General features: G+C 41.3%; 1 protein-coding gene across 9 annotated transcripts in view; it reads left to right on the top strand.

The window, feature by feature from the left end:
- The window catches only part of TNIK (TRAF2 and NCK interacting kinase), a 349,351-nt gene that overhangs the window by 70,652 nt on the left and 256,647 nt on the right, over positions 1-22,052 (top strand). For all 9 annotated transcript variants that reach the window (XM_070406798.1, XM_070406799.1, XM_070406800.1 and 6 more), the window contains exon 2: positions 13,440-13,505. In XM_070406798.1, the coding sequence (XP_070262899.1) occupies positions 13,440-13,505 (66 nt within the window). The remainder of the gene's footprint in view (positions 1-13,439; positions 13,506-22,052) is intronic.

Consider the following 22,052-nt stretch of genomic DNA (forward strand, 5'->3'; position numbering starts at 1 on the left):
TTTTTTTTTAAATATATTTTATTGATTTTTTACAGAGAGGAAGGGAGAGGGATAGGGAGTTAGAAACATCGATGAGAGAGACATCGATCAGCTGCCTCCTGCACATCTCCCACCAGGAATGTGCCCGCAACCAAGGTACATGCCCTTGACTGGAATCGAACCTGGGACCCTTCAGTCCGCAGGCCGACGCTCTATCCACTGAGCCAAACCGGTTTTGGCATCTATTCTTAAATTCACTTCAGGATCAGAAATGGCTGCAGTGTCCCAGCCATCACCTCTGCATTCCAGGCAGCTGAAAGGATCAGGGTGGAGGACACAAGAGAACTTCTCTCAGCTAACTCAGCTCCATGTGAACAACTCTTCTGAAAGTCCCACGTGATAATTCTGCTTACATGTCATTGGCCAGAACTTACTCACATATTCATCTCTAGCTTCAATGGGGTCAGAGCATGTTGCTTTTGACCTGGGTATGCATTGCCTTCCAAATAAAATTGAGATTTTTGTTGCTAAGGAACAATGGAAGAATGTTTACTGTGTAGTATTGAGCAGTCCTTGCTACAGTAACCTAAGATTCAAGGTTTGGTTAATAGGAATAAGAAAGGAAAGAATGTTCTATGCACTATCATTTTCTAACCTATGCTGCACAGAACACCAGGGCTTAGAGAGATACAAGGATCCCTTAAAAAAAGTATTCTTCAGCCAGGTTTGGATAGGGGAAATGTGAAAAGCTTTTGCCCTCTCTTAGAGATTCACAGGGTACATTAATACATCAAAAGCCCTGAGAGGCCCTGCAGCAAAGAAAGAGCTACATTGCTAATCTTTTTAATCCAGTGTCCCCAAAGTTGTTTGACAATGGAAATCCAACACCCTTGGAAACCTGGAGAATCACAGAGAAATTTAGCTTTAGCTGCTTGAATCTGCCAAAAAAATTTTTTTAGGTCCTTGAACAGATGGTATAAAGTCCCCATTCCAAAAATGATCTGCCTTGTACAACAAACAAACAAATAAATGAAAAAACGTAAACATCCATGCTAGCCTAGCCATAGGGACAAAAGCCTTGAAGAAAAGAGATGAATCAGATGCCAAAGAATTCCTGTTATAAACAGTCTGTATGAGTTGGTATTAACCAGCCATCTGTACCATTAGTGGTGACACCAAGTGATGGACTGGGCTGGGCTCCTACCACCATCTGCCAGATGACAAGCCTCTGCCCCAGGTAGCTGTTGGGGGGGCTCTTGGCCATCCTGCCCCTCTCTGGAACTGAGAGAGGACTAGGGGACCTACCCAACCAACATTAACCTCCTCACCTCATAGAGAGGGCCTTTTGTCAACTACATGGTTGCTTATAGGTGTGGGGAGAAATGCTGAAAAGCTTTCAAGCAAATATAATGTTGTTGGTCTGTTGTAAGCAGGTGGTAAATGAGTTCCTCTGGGGGAAAGGTTAAGGCTGTTCTTTCTAAAATAAAACCTTGGATGGTGTCCTAGTCCTTCTTATTTAATTATTTAAGTAATCAGTTCTTGTCTTTAAAGTCCATCTGCTACAACTGCTATCTTTTTTCTTCATCTAAGCATCTTTGAAAAGGCAAAACGCCAACATCTTTGCTAGTCTGGTTCCCATCATTTCGACCTTGTGTTGCTGGAAATACTGGTAAGTTACCCTGTCCTGACAGGTCTAGAGATCCCCTGTTTGCATATCTCTGTAAACTGTTACATTTCCCCAAATAGCTGTATAATCTCTGCAGCATCCTGATGGTGCTGGAGGGAAGGGACCATTTTGACCTTCAGAGCAACTTGCCATGTTTGAGCTTGAACAGACTGTGGGGGAGTGGAGAAAAGTTCTGGAAGGTGGAGATCCCAATCCTTGTCCAAAATCGGCCTTGTGTCTTAGTATCCTGGAGAATATTCTCACTCTGCTTTATGGAGTTAAGAGTGCTTTTTCTCAACTGGGGTTGTGTTTGGAAAATAATCTCTGAACAGAGCAGTGGGCTTTGTGCATCCACATGTTCACAGGCAGCTTGTGGGCATGGCTCGGGAACAGCAGGTCAGAAAGCATGAGAAGGGCTGGCCTTTGAATCCCAACAGCTGACAAAGAATTAATGTACCTGTGTACCAAAATCAGAAAAAATATTCTAATTAATGTTATAACTCCTTCTTGGATTGTAATTTTAATTGGATGTTCCTAATTATATATGCCCCAGGTATGCCAGTGAACAATAGTCAATTTATATCGACTTCTTTGTTTTCTCCTATAAGGAAATAGTTTGGAGCTGAGATAAATAGGAGTATGAATATGCCAAGTCTTTGAACTGAGGAAATATATTTTGAAAAATTCCATTTATCTCCTTTGCAGATAGGTACATGTCAGCTATCACATTGACATCAACAAGTCGACTATCACATTGACATCAAATTGGAGATAAGTTATAAATCTCATTACATCAGTTCTGGGCATGAATTAATTCACTTTTTAACCCAAATATGTGGAAGTTAGGAGTCAACACAAGTGCTTACCTTTCCTCTCCACCCTCCCCACTGTCCCTACTTCCTTCCCTTCCAGGCCCACTGTTTTTAAAGATAATGAGTGATTTCTTTGGTTTATCAAATGATTTTACTGAACAGAGGGGAAAATTAAAAGTCAAAGTGCTTGGGGTCTTGGCCTAACCCTGGCACTAACTAGGTGAGAACTTGGCCAAGTGTCCTAAACACTCTTGTTAGAAAAATTTGTGATTTTATAGCACCTACCTGGGCCTCACTTTGCTCTTGTGTAACATGAGGAGAGGAGTTTTAAAGATAAGATCTTAGATATCCCTGCCTGCTCCACACTTCAGAGACCTTGCTACATTTTGGCCGTCAGCGGGAGAACTGGTGATATGGGGACTTGATTCATCCAGAAAGTATTCAGTGCGTGTCTATAACGTCCCCGTCAGTAATTTGAGTATTGGGGATACTGCAGCAAACAAAGCCAATAGAAGTCATTCCTTCTTGGAGTTTGCGTTCTAGAATAAAGGGTCATTAGCAGATACTTTTGCTCACTTACAATATGCCAGGCATTGCTTTGAATGTTTTATATGTATTAATTATTTTGTCAAATAATCCTATGTAGTAGGTACTACCATTACCCTATTTCACAGTTGAGGAAATGGAGACAGAATGGTAAAGGTCACATAGCTAGTAAACAAACGGTGAAGCTGGGATCAGAGTCAGGCTTTTGGCTGTGGAGTCTGTGGTCTTAACTGCTATGGTGTACTTCTCTCACTGTCAATTAAATGGTTAACTTAAGTAATCACTGTTCATCCTAGCTGATGGCACAGGAGGCATAAAAAGAAACTATAGCTTTGGATAGAAATTTAAAGCCCCACTTGGCTGGACTCCAGGCTCTGATGGGCAGGCACTGAGCATCCATGGCTCATTTGACTCCTGTGTTCCCAGCCACTTGGCTGGTTGTGTCTGCCTGGTCGGAGGCCACTGGTTCTTCTCTGTCTCCATTGTTAAACCACAAGGCCTTCAACAGCCCCATAACTCCAAGTTAATTTTAGCTTTGGCCATTTATAGAGCAGCGAGTAATGATGGACTTGAGATAAAACAATCTGGATTTAAATCCTGGCTGCACTGTTGACCAGTGTTGTCACCTTGGGGAACTTTTATTAATACCAGCAGCAATAGCAATAATAGCAGTAGTGTTACTTGTGAAGCACTGCCATACACTGGTGCTGAGTGCTTTATATATGCTGTTTTGGATCCTCAACACAATCCTTGAGCAAGGTATTTTTATCCTTATTTTATTATCTGGTCTTGGCTGCTGTTTCTATTACATACTGTTTAACCTTGGGCAAGTTATTTAATTCCTTGAAGCTTTTGTTTCATCATGTGGAAATGGGGGTTAGTAATATCTACTTCTCATGATTGCTCTGAGGATTAAATATGAAAATGTATAGGAAGCATTTAGGCCATTGTCTATCCCAGACACAGTGATAATGATCAGGGTAGTTTAAGGTTTGTAGCGGCTCATCTGTGGCGCCAGGTTTCAGATCTGCTGCTAAAGACTGTTTTTTGAGGACAGGCTAGAGTCGCAGAGTCCCGAGTGAGTAGGTGAGCAGCGGCAGGGGGCGTAGGAAGCTCTTTCCCTACTGATGGCTGTTCAGTAGCAGATGGAACTTTAAACTGAACAGGAGGTGGGGAGGCTGCAGCCTTCCTGGCCCTAGGGCTGGAAGAAGCTACCAGCATCGAGGCTGGTGTGCCTTGAGGCTTGGCAAGGATCACATCCTGATGTAGCTAAGAGCTAGGGTTGGTAAAGGGATGCCAGCACCATCTAGCCAGGCTCAGCTGTACGAGGCAGATGGCATCCTGCACTCAAGACCACCTTTCCCAAGGGACAATGCTGGACACATGGAGCTGGGGCGGGGGGGGGGGGGGGGGGGGGGGGTGCCCAGCACATTCACATGCAGGATTCGACCTTGTGAAAAAGACCGGCCAAGCAGGTGATCCCACTTTGCAGATGGGACAACCAAATAGGATAGTTTAAATGACACGGGCCAGGAGTAGAATCTGGACAGGAACCCTAACTTTTTTTGTTGTTGTTAATCCTCACCCGAGGATATTTTTCCATTGATTTTTAGGAAGAGTGGAAGTGAGAGGGAAAGACAGAGAGAAGCATTGATGTGAAAGAAACACATCAATTGGTTGCCTCCTGCAAGTGCCCCAATTAGGGTCCCAGGCTGGGGAGGAGCCTGCAACCAAGGTACGTGCCCTTGACCAGAATCGATCCTGGGACCCTAACTTTTTTTATGCTTTACAGATGATTAAGTGAGAAAATGCAGCGCGCGTGCGCACACACACACACATTTTTTTCTAACTTAAATAATTTGTTCCATTTGATGTGCATAGCTTGGACAGTATGTTAACAAAGATAAATCTAGACTGTATTCTAAATATCCCAGGTAGATATTCTTGGAGCACCTTATACTTTCCCTGCATGTTGCTTGTCATTGTAATTTAGTGAGTTGCATACGTGCAGTTATTTGCTCACATACTGGTACTTTTCTTCACCAGGTTGGAAGTACCTTCTGCTTCTACCTCAGACAGTAGGTGGGTGGGAGATGTGGGTAGAGCTTCCACAATAAACCCCGTTGTGGAAGGCAAGGAAGACCTTTGGCTCCTCAGGCCCCTGCTACATTAGGAGGAGGGAAGGTGGGTATGAAATGAGATTTGAGCAACCTTTTTGGCTGTGAGTACAGCATGGACGAGAAAGGGGGTGTTGCGTCAGCATAGTTGTCCTAGCGCTGCACTTACTTGGGAAGAATGTGGTGTTGAAAAGCCTGAAGGCTCGAGATAAATGTGGAGAGTTCTCCTTTTCCTGTTTTCTTTATTCTGTTTCGCTTTTGTAAGCATATACTTGTCAGTTAGGCTGAAACCGAACAAAACAGCTGCTAAATATGGTTCTAAGAGAAATAACGTTTTGGTCTTTTTAAGGCCCCTGAGTTTAGAGTAAGCACAGTCGCTTGGCAGATGTCAGTAGGGAATCCGGGGGTAGGCAGTCATTCTGGGAGCCGGATCAGCCATCCATGATCAGCTGGGGTCTGTTTCACCCTGCTCGAGGACGGGTGAATCAAATGGAAGGTCTGCCACGGAATGGCTCTGTCTTTAGGAGGAATCTGGGGAAAACAGGGTCTAGAGTCTCTTTAAGCCATTGCTCATGATCCCTCCCAATGTCTCTCTCTTAATTTCATTTTCATTTGGGAGGAATATGTGTCATCTTTTATGAGGCTAAGGAATAGTCATCCTAGTTTGGGATTTAGTCTAGAGATGTTATTTAGTGTCATGATAAATCCAGTATCATTCGGGGGACCTGGAAGAATTAAAGCATAACTCAGTGAATATGCATATTAACCTCTAGATCTTAAATCTCTCCACCCAGCTGTGAAGTCAGGCTTAAGCTTGCCACTGTTGTCTGAATTCTTGAATTTCAAGTGACAGGAGAGAAAATTTATTGTAACATCCCAGGAGCCCCCAAAAGTTAACGTGTCTTCCCAATAGTCTCACTTATTTCTAAAGAGACATCTGTATGCACATAAATATCTGACCCAGTTTACTAAGTACGTATTGATGTTGATTAAAAAACAATAGGTTTTCTTTTACTGGTTTTATTAGTTGAAGTTATATGAAATACAGACTGAATTTTCTGTGGCAAGGTGGTTTTTTTTTTGTGTATATTAAATGAACTCTTTTTCAAAGTAAAAAAGAAGGAAAGAAGGGGATTAATATTTATGGACATCCTGTTGTGTTTCAGGCCCTGAGCTAGTCTAGACACTTCCACACTCCTCAAAGTAGCCTGTGAGGAAGATAATATTGTCCCCATTTTAAAGATGAAGAAACTGTGACTCAGAGCAGATATGAAACTTGCCCAAGGCTAGAGAGCCAGCAAATGATAAGTCAAGGGTTGAGAATGTGGATTCCATGAAGCTGCACTGAGTGGTTAAGTGCCCAGAATTTGGTACGCGTTCTGGCTCATCTACTCATTGGTGGTGTGACTTGGACCAAATGCTTAATCTCTCTGTGCCTCAGTTTCCTTATCTGTAAAGCAAAGACAACAGTAGTATCCACTTGATAGAGCTGTGGTAATGAAATGACCTAATTATGGAAAATGCTTAGAATAGTACCTGGTGCATAAATGCTCATGAGATGTTAGCTATCATTGTAATTTTTATGATGATAACTAACTAAATTTGCTTTTATTGGTACTTGTTAGAAAGTTACATTTCTTTCATGGAACAGCTCGCCTTTTGAGATGTTGTAGTTACATTTCATTATGAAATCATGTAAACTACTCTACCTTAGAATTAAATTTTCTTTTCAGCCTCCCAGCAAAGGTTATGATCTGAATAAAGGCATGTGTAGCCCATAGGGATTCCTGACTTTGGTAAATGTCAATGATTTGCTCTTTTCTCCTTGGTGTATGTAAACTTCATTCCTGCTGCCCATCCTGGCTTTAGGAGCGGCTAAGCAAACACGAGAGGGAGAATTAAGCTGATTCTTGTCTCTTGGCTTTCCTGTCTTTGTAACGTGATCATTAAGAACAGCATTTTCTCCGTGTTGCATTGCACAGGGCCACATCCTGACAGCCCATCTTCTCAATGCACATGCGGCACAGCTTGCGCCAATGGGCTTTATGACTTTTCCTCAGAGTGGGAAACCGCAGGAGCTTTGCATGGGACAGTTTTGTGCAATGGAGAGCGGGGTAAGAGTGATTGAGGGGACAGTGGCTCGGACGGCTTGACTACATTGAAGAAGAAATGACTGCCCTAATCGGTTTAGCTCAGTGGATAGAGTGTCTGCCTGCGGACTGAAGGGTCCCAGGTTCGATTCCAGTCAAGGGCATGTACCTTGGTTGTGGGCTCGTCCCCAGTGGGGGGTGTGCAGGAGGCAGCTGATCGATGTTTCTCTCTCATCGATGTTTCTGTCTATCCCTCTCCCTTCCTCTCTGTAAACAATCAATAAAATATATTTTTAAAAAAAAGAAGAAATGACCTAGGTTTGCTAGACCTTTGGCTCCACATCTGATCCCATTTTTGTGTGACTTTTTTCTACATGTGTTGTAGAGAATTGGGAGTGAGACATCAACATTATTCAGTAAATAGCTATTGCTAGCAGTTATGTGCGGGACACTGTGCTAAGTGCTGGGAAATACTAAGATAAATACGTACAGTCCCCGCTCTCAGGGCATTTGTAATTTGTCAGAGGAGAGAAATGGAAGAGGGTGTAGTACTATGCAAAGGCGTTTATCATAGAGCTTATGCACAAATGCTTTGAGTGCAGAGAGGCGGTGGCACTAACCTGAGAAAGGCTTCCCAGAGGAGGTGGCAACCTGGGCTTTCCAGGATGGGCTTGCCTGTTAGAGGATGGCATAATCTTGGCAGACAGATAGAATGAACCAACACACCGAGACACGACCGAGTGTGGTGTGTGAGGGAAATGGCAGGTAGGATGAGGTGGTTGATTATAGGACAAAATGATGGAACACAAGGCTGAGAACAAAAGGTGGGCCCAAGAATGAAAGGATCTTGGTTTCAATTTGGAATACATCATGTAGAATTTTAAAGCATGGCGTGTTGTTTAAATGTTTTAAATTTAAATGTTTTAAATTTTAAAACATTTAGAAAGGTTTACTTTAGAAAGACTGGCTTGAAGGATAGAGTGAAGGGAGGGAAGAATTGAGTGAAAGTAAATAGTTCCAGCAAGAGATGGGGAAGGCCTGCTCATGTGAATGGAGTGGAGTAGATGGATACGGTGGGTATCCTATATAACAAAAGCCCAGGGACCAAACAGTGGAACAACCAGAACGACTGGTTGACCAGTCACTATGACACTCACTGACCACCAGGGGCCAGACGCTCAATGCAGGAGCTGCCCCCTGGTGGTCAGTATGCTACCACAGTGGGAGCGCTGCTCAGCTGACCATGATGAGCGGCTGCTCCCGCTGCAAACCCCAGGCCAACGGGCAGGAACCCGGGCTGCGATCTTTGCCTCCTCGCCCCAGACTCCTCCTCCTTGCTCCCTGCTGCCTCCTCCAGATGCCCACAGGCCACACAATGCCACCATCAGGCTCACAGAGCTGACCTCGGAGGCTGGGAGGCAGGTTTGTAGCTGTCGCAGGACTGAAGCCTACTCCACCACCTCTCCATGCTATTGTCCCTGGGCTCTGCCTCAACCGGGTCCCCTGGAGAGGTGGTGCTCCAGCTTCATGGAAGATGCCGGACCAGGGAGCAGCCACTCAGAGGGCGGGTCCACAGCTGCTCAGCAGACTGGGATGAGCTGTGCTCCCACAGCAGGCCGATCCCCACAGGCCATCCCCCCCATCAGTGCACGAATCCCGTGCACTGGGCCTCTAGTTTGGAGATAAAATCATTAGGACATGAACAATGTGAGGATAGAACCTTGGGGTCAACCTACCTTTAAGATATGGGCAGAAGAAACAGAATCTCTGAGAGAGACTGAGTGGTGTATTGGAAGACAAAGGAGGGGATATGTTTTCAACAAGAGTGTGGTACTCTGTAGTATAAATGCCTCAAAAGTGACAACTAGGACAGGACTGATTAAAAAAACAACAAAAACCAAAAAACAAACCACACTAAAAATAGGAGATTAAAGTCATTGGTAATCATTGGGAGAAATTACAGATGAGTCTTACGAGAGTTTGGGACATGATCCCCCATGCGGGTGAAAATCCGTGTATATCTTTTGACTCCCCCAAAACTTAACTACTAGTAGCCTACCTTTGACTGGAAGCCTTACTGATAACATACACAATTGATTAACATGCATTCTGTATGTTATATGTACAATATACCATATTCTTACAGTAAAGCAAGCTAGAGAAAACAAAATGTTAGGGAAATCATAAGGAAAAGAACATACATTTATAGTATTTATTGAAAAAAATATGCATGTAAGTGGACCCATACAGTTCCAACCTCTTTAAGGGTCAACTGTACATTTAGAGTCCTATAAGAGTGGAGAAAACAGCTGAATGCTTACCATGTTCGAGTTCTATCACTATTCCTCAAGAACATAACTAAAAATTACATGCATTTGTGTAAGGGAATATTCACAAACATCTAGCTCTCCTGGTACTTAGATTGGAGGTAGAGGGAAGCTCATGGTCAGTGCTAAGTTCAAGTGTCCCTGAACAATACCTCTGCCTTCTGCTTTCTAGGGTCTCCAAGAGCCCCTTGCTTGCAAATACCATGACTCTAATGCCACTTTGCCTTATTACTGTCAGCACACTGTAAACATAGATGCTTATAGATTCTCTTCTAGTTCCAAACTGTTAGTCATTTCTAACCATAATGCTTGTAGTGGATGCTACCATATGTCACCCAGATGCCCTCTCCACAACTGAGGCCCTCATTGTCCACCTGCTGGGAGCATAGGCAGGTAGGGATGGTTCTCACCAGGGAATTGTCCTCACCTGAAGCATGTTGCTTCCCCCAATATTATAACCTCTGGGATGGGGATGGAGGACAGCCTACAATGGTGAGTCAACGGAGGTGGGGTACAAAGGCTCCCCTGCCTCAAGGTAGGATAGTTTTGAAGAGTCATCCCAGATTCACAGCTCCTGTGCGTCCCAGTTGAACCCTTCCATCTGCTCAGTCAAGTCCTTCTCCCTTCACTCTCCCACTGCACACACCAACAGACTCCCTCCGGGTACATCTTAGTGATTTTCAGAGTCTACCTCCTGGGGAACCAGCCTAAGTCAATGATTGTTTTCAGTTTGGTTGCTTACCCAAGAGGGGACGCCAATCTAAGTCTGCAGTCCCACTGATCTTTGCTTCTGATCCCCTTGGACATATCCAGTGGAGGAAGCCTCTCTCCCAGTAGCTGGAACGAAAGTCAGCATTGAGCCTCCTTGGCTCCGATTAGTTGGGCCATATGCTCAGTATGGACTATTCAAGGAAGGAAAGAGCCGAGAAGTCAGCTGCTCAGCTCCTCCAGAGACCTACCCATTAAACCCCAGCCCTGAGGAGGGATCCATGAGGTGGGATGACCCCTGGGTGTAGAAGCTCTGCACCCTGTTGCTCTTCCCGCCCTATGCTCCACACCCCTCTTACTCTTCCCACACTCCATAAGGCAGCCAGTAGTCATCGTCCTGCATTGCCTCTCCTCTCTCTCTCTCTCTCTCTCTCGTTCATTTTTTTTTAGTAAGAAAAATGAATGTTGAAAACACAATTGAGATATTTCAAGCAAATGTAGAACCTCCCTTGAAATTTGTTGCAGAAACAGCACTGAGCAAACAAACTACTGGGAAGCACAGCTTAGAAGCAAACAGCAGCTGCCACCATTTGCGGGTTTCTTTTTTCCTTTTCCTCATTCGTTTCTAATTCATTTTCAATAAAACCTGCTGCCTAGTAGTTGAACAAACAATTTTTCTTTCCTATCCTGAGGCCTCACAGGTGGCCCTGATCATGTCTTTTAGTGACGGGGTCTCGGTAGACAGAGCTCTCGGCCCTTACGGTGTTCTCCTGATCCCTGGTTCCATCTGGAAAGGTGTCCACACCTCCCTGACCAGATGGGGTTTAGCTGGAACTTCTGGACAGTTTGATCTGTCGGGACACGAGTCTGCAGTGTGGTTTCCTGCCCTTCTGGCTTTATAATAATGGATAACGCTAATTCTATTTTCTCAGCAACTCAGTGCTTCAACTGTTGGTTTTTGTTTGTTTGTTTTGCTTGTTTGTATTTATTTTCTATGTGGACTCTTTGAAGGCACAGTGCAAAGGGCTTTTCTTTGGCCTGATTTACTAAAAAGACTGGAACTTTAAAGAAGAATTGTCATTTGTCACATCCAACTCGTTTGTTTCCTTGCTCATGAGTAGCAGCCCGAAGCAGCCCTTCTCCATTTCTGTGCTACTAATGGTGTGAAATTCCTCATCTTAGACGTTATTATTGGATATTAGTTGATGGCTGACTATGTTTAAGGTGTGGTGCTGGACCCTCACTTGCTCTTCACCAGAGCTCTGCTAGGTAGATGCCATCCCGTTTTGTCTGCTCACAGACTAAATTGCTCTCCAGGGTGTTGTAGGGTCACAGTGAGTTACAGCAAAGCTGGTGTCCAACCCTGATCTGTCTGAAGCCCCAGCTTAGGCTTCCCCCTTCCGTCTCAGCGACCGTAGTAATATGTGGCAGCGTTCTCATAACAAAAATGTTGACTAGCTATAGTCATGCTTTTAGGCCAGAGATGGTAGTCTTTTATTTGTCCTTCAGAGTTTTTTTGTTTTGTTTTTTAAGTGAGTTGTTGTCTAACATTTAAAAATTAGGTGAAGTTCTGGGGTAGGGTGGGAACTGGGTGAAGGGGGAAATGGGGGGACATATGTAATACTCTGAACAATAAAAATCAATAAAAAAGAGGCAATCTTAGATTAAACAAATTGTTCCGTCTTTCTTAAAAAATCTTTAGACCTGGCAATACTGTGTTCATAGGTTTACAGTATAATTGTTCCAACTACAAACAATGTATCCCCCCAAACCCACCCAAAGGAGACCTGACTTCTTCAGTTTGCCACAGGCCTCAGCGACCCTACTTCACTCTTATGCCATTTTCCTGGCCCCTGTGGATGTTTATGTTTGTCATTCTTGAATTAGGCTTTTCCAGAAACAATTTCTGTCCAGTTAGGAATCGGTAGAGGTCAACGTCAATTTCTGCCTCTGAGTTGAATTTTATAGCCTTTGATTTTTCTTTTCAACTTTTTGGGATAGTGATTCCGCAAGAATAGCTGCAGTTGTTCAACATTTGTTGAGCATTCTAACGTTTAGCTGACACTGAGGATAGGCAGACACATTTGGTGGTAAGAACCTGCTTAATGCTCCGATTCAGTTTGCATTCTAACACCTGCAGGAATTCCTCAGGTACTGCAGGAGCTGGAAGCCACCTGTAAAAGGGTATTTTGCAGAGGTGGCATCATAGAGAGGGGAGATGAATCCAACACCACTGAGGGGGCAGGGGTGTTGCTTCCATGGTGACTACCTAGGTAAGAAGAGTACCACTTTCTTGACTGCCAGCGTTCAACACAACAAGCAGTGCAGAATTTTCAAAGAGGAAGATCTCAAAAATTAGAACCCCAAGATAATGGGTCTCTCATTTTATCTTTTTTCTTTAAATTAAACCTTTATTATTGGAAGTATTACATGCGCCCCCTTTTTGCTCCATTAACCCCTTCTAGCCTGCCCCCATTGCCTGTCCAAGGCCTTCCTCACCCTATTGTCTGTGTCCATGGGTTATGCATATATGCATGCAAGTTCCTTGATCTCTTCCCATCCACCCTCCCCCACCTTCCCTCTGAGGTTCCGCAGTCTGTTCTATGCTTCTATGTCTCTGGATCTATTTTGCTCATCAGTTTATCTTGTTCATTAGATTACACATATGAGTGAGATCATGTGATACTTGTCTTTCTATGACTAGCTTATTTAGCTTAGCATAGTACTCTCCAGGTCACTCCATGCTGTCTCAAAGGGTAAGAGATCCTTCATTTTTACTGCTGCATAGTATTCCATGGTGTAAATGTACCACAGCTTTTTTTTATCTACTCGTCTACCGATGGGCACTTGGGCTGTTTCCAGAGCTTACCTGTTGTAAATTGATGTATCTGCAAGTGTATTTCCATTTGACAGTGAGAAATGTAAGTTGTTGTTTAATTGTTTCAGTGGAAGTCATGTCTCTTTTTATCTGATTTTAACACATCTCATAGAAATGTAAAATAGAAACAAAATGGATTTTGACTAATTTCATAGCTGCAACTGAATTAAAGTTTAATAGTATTCAATATTAACACATGAGAGCCCCAAAGCTAAAGTTGTTATTTATTTGTGTATGTTACATAAGTATTTGCTTTTAATTAAGACAATGCCTAGAATATTGTTTGAATTTTTATGATTTGTTTATTTTCTTTCAGGATCCTGCAGGGATCTTTGAATTGGTGGAACTTGTTGGAAATGGAACATATGGACAAGTTTATAAGGTACGTTCAGTTGAGTTTGAACATGGCTTATGTGTTGTTTGGGTTCATGAATGCTGACTTGCAGTGCTGTCGATTCTTGCTCATATATGCCTCATAACAGACTGAAAATGAAATAATATACTGTACTTGTTAGTTGACACTCCACCATTTTAAATATATGTGCAGTCCCATTGCCTACACTGGATTCTGGGACTCGGGCCTTTCCAGTCATTGTGTATTACAATGTTTATATCTGACACATGTCTGCATATTTGAAGTTCTTCAGGTGGTTAGTTTCTGTTACTTTAATCATTGCCAGTCTGGCTTTCAAAGGAGCAAAGGATGCCATTTACTTTAGAAACTTAAGCTATTAAAGTATCAGAGCTGGAAAATTAGATTTGTTATTGGCCTAGGCCCTAGAGCATGAGTTAAATGAGTTTGGTGAACAGAGTTAGGAGAAAACTGGCTACCTCACAAAGCAAAGACCTAATGTAGCAATGACTTTTTACAAGATCCGAAATAATTAAAAGTTAAGGTTGAGTTGAGATTGAGCTGAGGAATAACAAGTCCTTCTTGCCCTTTTACTAATTTCTTCTTACAAATTCTCCCCAAAAATGCCTTTAAAAGCATTTTACTGTCCCCCAGTAAGTGATCTAAAAAATGGTTGTTTAAAATGTGGGTTGATTCCCTTTCTGATTATCAAAAGGAAATGGAAATGAACTGTTTTTAGACTACAACTCAGGGGGTTTTAGTGAATAAGCTATTGAAATAACTGCCTTCAAAATAAACCAACTGTTTCCTTATGATTGTTTCTAGGGAAATATCCATCATTTTCCTGAGTGGTAGTGATACGGGATGGCATTTCCACTACTAATTATCACTTGTTTTGTTTTTAAAAATTCTCCTCTGAGGCCTAAACTTCACTTAGCTGATTCAAATTATTGTAGAAGTCATCTGGATAATAAGATTTCTAATCATATAGAATGTCAAGTACCAGTATACATAGAAATATCTAAACATATTTTGTATATGTATGTATGTACATATATAGTAATTTTGAGAATCTGGTTTTTAAAACACAATTGTAAACAGAATCACATTTCAACCTTTATTTACTGGGAGGTAGTACCCTTTGGTGTTCAAGGGAAAATTTTTCTCTTGCAAGAAACCATTATTTCTTAAAATGTCAACCCTCTGAAGTGAGACAGAATGTAGTCTACCCAAGATGTTCGCTTGACGTTGATCCTGTCTGACACAAGAAAGAAATGTGTCTCAGCAAATGCTTTTAAATACTTTCAATGATGATAATTAGGTTGGAAGATTGTATTACTGCATTTTGGGAAATTGGATTGAACTTGTGAATTAAAGTGAACTAAGGAATTAAGCTCTGATTTAGGCAGAAAATTACTTCTGATTTGCTATCAGTATGGAGGAGCAACTCTGTAGCATGCTGTTGGTTTCATGGTGCCATTTCTTAGAGCAATTCCATTGTATTGTGCTTCCCACCTATAGAATACACGTTTGTGGGATGATCCACAGCTTTGTCCACAAATCCAAGGGGTAGACTGTACACTCTTGCAATAGAAGATAATAAAGAGGTTCAATTTGGGGTGAGAAGGTTTGGGAAATCCAGAATTATCCCTAATATCTGTACCTGAAAACAAAGAGGAAACAAATGGCAAGAGGTCTCAGATCTTTTTAGAGAAGAAGGCTTTTTACCAACCGTATTGTTAACATTATTATTCTAAAGGGTGCCATTCTCTTAGTAGTTGGTACAAAACTTGGGCACCTCTCAAGCTGAGGGGAGACTGCAAAGAATGGTCATGGTGAACACATTGGACTTTGCGACAGGAGACTTGGTCTCTGACTCTAACCGTAGGTATTGTTTTGTGGCATCACAGCTTTTCTGTACATTAGTCAAGTGAGAATGTAGTTAGAAATAACTCCCCACCCAGTTAAGGATTCAGTTTTTAGACAACCCAGATCATACTAGGTGGCACTCGCTCATGGACTGAGTTTCCTGAGCCACTAATCCAGTTCTGCTGTTACCTTGAGTTCTAAAGGATTAAAAATAAAGTAGCAGAATTTGAACTCATGTATGTGAACCTAAAGAAAAAAAACTTAGGAAGTGATTGTTTACATTACTGGTTATATTTAACCTTTATGGACTAGGCATATTTCTAAAATACTGCTGGCATAAATAGCCCTAGGAAGAGATTCCTATACAAAAATACCTCTATGATAAATACTTTCTTTATATTAGGTATTAAATCTTTGATTTTAATTTTTTTGTAAAATGGCTTTTGGTGTTCCTGGATTTCACATAATTTTATGAACAATTATATGGACATAGTCTTTATTTTATGGAAAGATTCATTTTAAGCTGTTTTAATAGGGTAATAATTTAACTTAATTTATAAGTAGTTTTTAAGAAACAAAAAGTATATGTAGATATGAAGAGAATATTTCCTGAGGTATATGTGTATATAAAGTCACATACATGAGGATGTGGAAATATAAGTATTTTATGTAAAGGTCATTTAGTAATGATTAGCTTTTCAAAGTTGCTTCTAGTCTTACTTCCAAGACTAGCTTGGTCTGTCTGTTCATGGAAGGCTGTATTTGTTTATCTTCAGCATTTTGGTCCCAGGTGGTCAAGTGGCAATTCAGTATCTGTTTCTTACTTTATTTATAGGATAGAATACAAAGTTATAAAGAGTAGTGATTCTTCCTCAGGAGTTTTAATGAGGAAACCATCTCCTGGGCTCATGGCTCCCATTAAAAAACAAGCCAATGAAAGGACACCTATCTATGTGTTCAATATTTTGGCTGTTTATTGGGATGCTACCTATTGGGAACTATAGGAATGAAATCCTGACATGTTTTTGTTAAAACAGTAATTATTTTAATAATTGTTAAGTGTTTGTTGTTAAAACACCATTAAATCGTAGCTACAGATTTTAAAAATGAAGGTTAGTCTATCCCATGTCTTAATTTGCCCTTTAGTCCTGGGTGTCAATATGAATCAGGAAGTTGGTATACCTCAGTATAGCTCAGGTTTCTCTTGAAATTTCCTTAAGGTTGTAAAGGATGAAGTAAAGAGGCCATCTTGGTGGTTATAGTGTTTATGAGAGAGAGCACTGTGAGTGTGTGTGTGTGTGGGTGTGTGTGTCTTTTCAAAGGATTGCAAAGGTCCTCTTAGATCACCTATTCCAATCATTATGATGTCAGCTGTCTATTCAACCCATCCTTGATCACCTCCAGTCATGTGGAGCTCACTATCTCACAGTTGGTCCATTTTCCTGCAACTCTTTTTGAATGCTCATTATCATATTGGATCAAAATTTTGGCTTCCAAAAATGTTCCATACCCTCAGAGCTATCTAAAAAAATAAATTAAGTCCTTTTTTGCAAGAACAGACTCCAGGTATTTGAAGACTTCTCCCTACTTCCTCCAAATGCATACTTGTGTCTCTTGCTTTCTAGACAAGGTAACCTCAATTGCTTAATTAATTCTTCATATGCCACAGACCTGAGGCCCTTCATTATCCTGGCCTCTGTCCTGAAACTATTCTAATATATTACTAAAAATAATGCTTTATGCTTTTACATAGTTTTCTACTTCATAAAACATTTTATATGTATTATCTAACCTTTTATTTAATTCCTATAATAATTTGAAGAGAACCTTGTTCTCCCCTTAGAGTCTTTGTAGTTACAGTTCCCTCTGCCTAGAACACTTTCCCCCCGACCCTCTTATGACTGGGTACTTCTCCTTCAGGTCTCAGCTTGGAAGTTACCTCCTCAAGGAAACCACTTTTCATCCTTAAATCTAATACAGCCAACCACCCCCTCTGCCTTCCTCCCTCACAGACTTTATCACATCAATCTGTTTTATTGCCACTCTCTGAAATTACCTTACTTCTTTGTTTATGTATATACATATATAAATAATTTCAATACATAAATAAAAGAAAAATAAAGGTAGGGCCCTAGACTGTCTAGCCATCACTGTATCCACAGTCTGGAACAGGGGTCCTCAAACTTTTTAAACAGGGGGCCAGTTCAATGTCCCTCAGACCGTTGGAGGGCCGGACTATAGTCTTTGTAGTTTAAAAAAACTATGAACAAATTCCTATGCATACTGCACATATCTTATTTTGAAGTAAAAAAACAAAACAGGAACAAATACAATATTTGTATTTGCATGTGGCCCATGGGCCGTAGTTTGAGGACCCCTGGCTCTGGAATATAATAGATGTTAACCACTGTGGGTCCCAGAATTGATCTTTATTTTCCTTGATAATAATTCCCAGTTTTTTTCAGTATTTCCTATAGAACATCAGTCTGCTTATTTCAGAAAATGCATATTTGCACAAAAGTAATCAACAAAATGCTCTACTTGTTTTTTTATAGTGAGAGGTGTGTATTGGGTTTATATTAAAGGGATTGTCAAATAGTCCGTGTAATCAAGATCCATGCTGGAAGTTTACAAAATGAGGCAAATCCATTTTCTGGGATTCGGTCTCCTGGCAGAGATTCTCAAACTTGAGTGTACAAAATGAATATTTGGGAACTTATTTAAAATGTGGATTTCCAGGCCCAACCTCTGAAATTTTGATTCAGTAGGTCAGATACGGTCCAGGAATCTGCACACTAATTAAATATTGTATGGGTTCATTCTGATGTTCAGGGCCCTGGGGCCACAACTCCAGAAACTCTGTAAAAATGATTGTAGATTATTCCATTGTAGGACTGCTTGAATGAATACTCATTTTAACGCTTTTTGTAATCATTTACTTTAGGATATCCATGCTGATTCCAACCAGCATAAGCTGAAAAAAGTATAAAAACATAAAGATCTTGACCTGAGATGTGATGTCCACCAGTTTTGACGTACTCATTCAGAGATTTGACTTCTGGTGGTTTTATTTGACGTGCTGTGATTACAATTTAAGGTTGTTCCTGAATAATTGAACTCAAGATCTGAGAATAGTTATGGTCAAAGCTGACCTGGTATACAGAGAAGAATCTGAAACTGCTGTATTAGATTTCATTAAATCTGAATATTGTGATCTCTTAGTTAACTTTCTGTTAATATAAGACAAAGCTTTTTAATTGTAAACTTATTAATAGTCCTGAAATGGAGGCGATTCTATGACATACTTGGAATGCAATGTAGCTTTTCTTAGTCTGTTCTAATGAATCATGAATTATACCATTCAATTATTTGTTAAGGAATGAATATGGGAGAGTGTTGTTTCTTAGATAATAGTGGCATTTGTTTTTTAATCAAGAATTTCCAATATAGAGAATACATTATTTCACATTTGTTTAGAGCCAATGAAAAAGACTCTATGCTTTGTGTGGGAAGAATGCAGAGCCACTGAGGTGGTTCCTACTTTGCAGAAGTGTGCAGTTAGATTATCTAATTAGTATTCTGTGTGCCTACTATGTGCTAAATGTTTTCATACCTATTGTCTTAGTTATTCCTTGAGATTTTTTAGGGGAGGAAATGAAAGCATTTATTAAACCATATTATCACTGCAAGGCAGTTTCTCAACCTCAGCACACTTGACATTTGGGTCAGATAGCCCTTTGTGGTGGCGGCTGTCCTGTGCATTGTAGAATGTTTAGCAGCATCCCTGGCCTCTACCTACGAGATGCCAATTAACACCTCAAAGTCCAGACATTGCCAAATGGCTCCTGTGGGGCAAAATTGCCCTCAGTTGAGAACTGCTTCTCCAAGGATAAGACAAAATAGCAAAACTCTTAAAATTGATGTGCAAACAGAGGCGGTGGGGGTGTAGAATATGGAGCAATTAATGCTGCCCAGACAGAGTGGAGACCTGAATGGATTGTGGGAGCAGGATTTGGAAAAAGCTTTGAGTCCTTGGCATTTGTGCGTCTTGGATTGTAAGTTAGCATTTGCATAAGCAGAGAGGAGTGTAATAAAAAGGAGTCTGGAGCAGGGCTGAGCTGGATTGCCCATCTAGTTCTGCTTCATTCTAGTTGTGTGAAGAGAGCCAATTTACTCTGAGTCTGGACCTTTTCCTGTGAGTAAGAGTACAGTGGAGGGCTATGAAAACTGAAGTGTACTGAACTAGTGTGTGGACACTCTCAGCCAGGGCCTGACACATAGTAGGCATTCGGTCACCTTTTCTCCGTCCCAACACATATGCCAGTGGCAACCTGCTTTACCTGTTCTTTCCAGGGTCCTGTTTTTGTAGAAGCTTATAGGATCTGAAAGAAGCGTTCAGAGAAGATGAAGTCTGAACACACTTACCTTTGTGCTTCACCTCTACCTTTGAGTTCTTGGTATTTACGTAAGCTCAGAATTGCTTTATTTATATTAAATCCAATGCTCAATACTGCTAATATGGCATTTGATGATATACTTGCCATTTAGATGTTATAGTTGGTCTTTAGTGTGAAAAAAGCCAATTTCTCAAGAATTTATAAAGAGAAAGATTATTTGAGGAAATAAGAATTGGTTGTAGCACATTAGATCTTAGCAGGGTGAGTGATTTTTAAATAATTATACATTTTACAAATTTGGGGGGGTGGAGAATCAACACTATTTCATTTTAAGATAGTACAAGTTCCAAATAGAAAGCCTGTATTGTGAGATCTGGAAGGAGTGTGGCCTTATTTAGGAGGCTAAGACCTGTCTTTATGGTTTTGGTTCTACATCTAACTTGCTGTAGCCCTGAGCTTGCCATATAGCCAGTTAGAGCTTCAGTTTTTCTTATCTGTAGAATGAGAATAAAAATACCTTTTTTTGATATACCCTACCAGGTTCTACTGAGGTTGAAATGGATTAAGGACTATGGAAGCATTTTGTTAAATTTAAACTGCTTTATAGTCTTAAGGTTTGATTATTGCTATTATCATTCATTACAGGTAGGTGGCAGAGTCCTGTACAGCGGGTCTAATGAAGTCTATTCCTGTGCTGTTCTTTCTCGTCTTCATCCTTATGCTCATGCTGTGTGTTAGCCAGTGAATGATATTCCCCTCTGTGTAGCCTGACTCCAGCTACAGATTCCTTCTTACACCCCTTCTGTTTCCTGCTTTTTTTTATCTTCAGGCAAACGCGAGTCATTGGACTGAGTGGAGATGCCGCTGGCTTTGCTTTTGCCTGACCTTGGCCTCACTGACATTTGTTAGCTGGTTAGTCACTTTTCCCAAAGTGTGTTCAGTGGAACCCCAAGGCCAGCTCTGTGAAAAAACAATAGTGACTTAAAGAAGTTTGATAGCGTTACTAACCATCCCTTCCATTTGAACACAGCATTTGTATTACTTTGTTTTACTTAGTATTTTCCCAATGTACTAAACTGTGGACTCTTCCCTCTCCTCTTCCTACCCAAATAACACTGATTACTGCCTCTGGGAACTATTTCACAGAACATGGAAAATCAGGGTGGCTTATGTCCCTGTGCTGGAGCTGAGTGTGCATCCCCATGACTGCAGCCTCCACCTCGTGCTGCTCCTTTGGATGAGGGATGTGGAACATGGAAGACATGGCTGCAGGGCTGCCTTTCCTGTTCACGTGTGAACCAGGCTCTTGGGCCAGGTCTCATATGTTGATTGCCTTTAAAAATAATGTTTTGTACTGTTTATAGTAACACATTTAATCTATTAAAATAAATTAATGATATGGTCGAGGGTATTTGTTTCATTCAATTTAAAAAAAACTTTTTTTTTTTTTTTTTTTTTTTGGTAACTGCCAAGGAGTGCAGAAACTGTGATTTTCAACATCTAACAGACATTTTAAAATATGTCTCTGAAATGGGATAGCACATGTAAAGCATTGTTCTTAGTTATAGTTTCATTTGACTATAGCTGAGACTTTAAGATTATTTAGTTACTAGAGGCTTGGTGCACAAAATTCGTGCACTGGATGGGGGTGTTCCCTAAGCCTAGCCTGCATCCTCTCTCAGTCTGGGACCACCCAACCTGGGCTCTGCCATTGATCCCTGCCCACAGGGAGGCCCTGCCCACCCTGCCAAGGCTCTGTGATGGAGGCCCTGCCCACCTAGCCTGGCCTCTGCCATTGATTGCCACCCACAGGGAGGCCCTGCCCACCCTGCCAGGGCTCTATGATCAATGCTGCACAGAGGGAGGCCCTGCCCACCCGGCCGGGGCTCTCCGATGGGCCCTCCCAGCCACGGCGGCGTGCCTTGGCCCTCGCAGCCATGGCTTTGTCTGGAAGGATGTCTGGAAGACTTCCGGTCTATCCCATCTAATTAGCATATTACCCTTTTATTAGTATAGATTATATTTAGTCTCAGAGTATACTTTAATTGCAGTTGACCAGAATGATATGTAACAGTTTTACTCTTGCTCCTCAATAAGTAGGAGATCCTTTACTCTTTTGTTATATATTTATTTTGTTCCTAATTAGATCAGTGGTATAACAAATTAAAAGAAATTTAAAAACTAGAGTCAAATGTGTAGGCATGCTGAGCTTTTCATGCTCAGAGCTCTCTATGTCCTTTACATCTAATTTGGCCCAAGATTATGCCACCTCATGCTACGATCTGTTGGGCGTCATGAATTCGGTGGTTGA

This window comes from Myotis yumanensis, unplaced genomic scaffold (assembly GCF_028538775.1).
Source record: "Myotis yumanensis isolate MYYU_CA2020_CCGP unplaced genomic scaffold, mMyoYum1.0.hap1 SCAF_2, whole genome shotgun sequence".
Lineage (NCBI taxonomy): Eukaryota > Metazoa > Chordata > Mammalia > Chiroptera > Vespertilionidae > Myotis > Myotis yumanensis.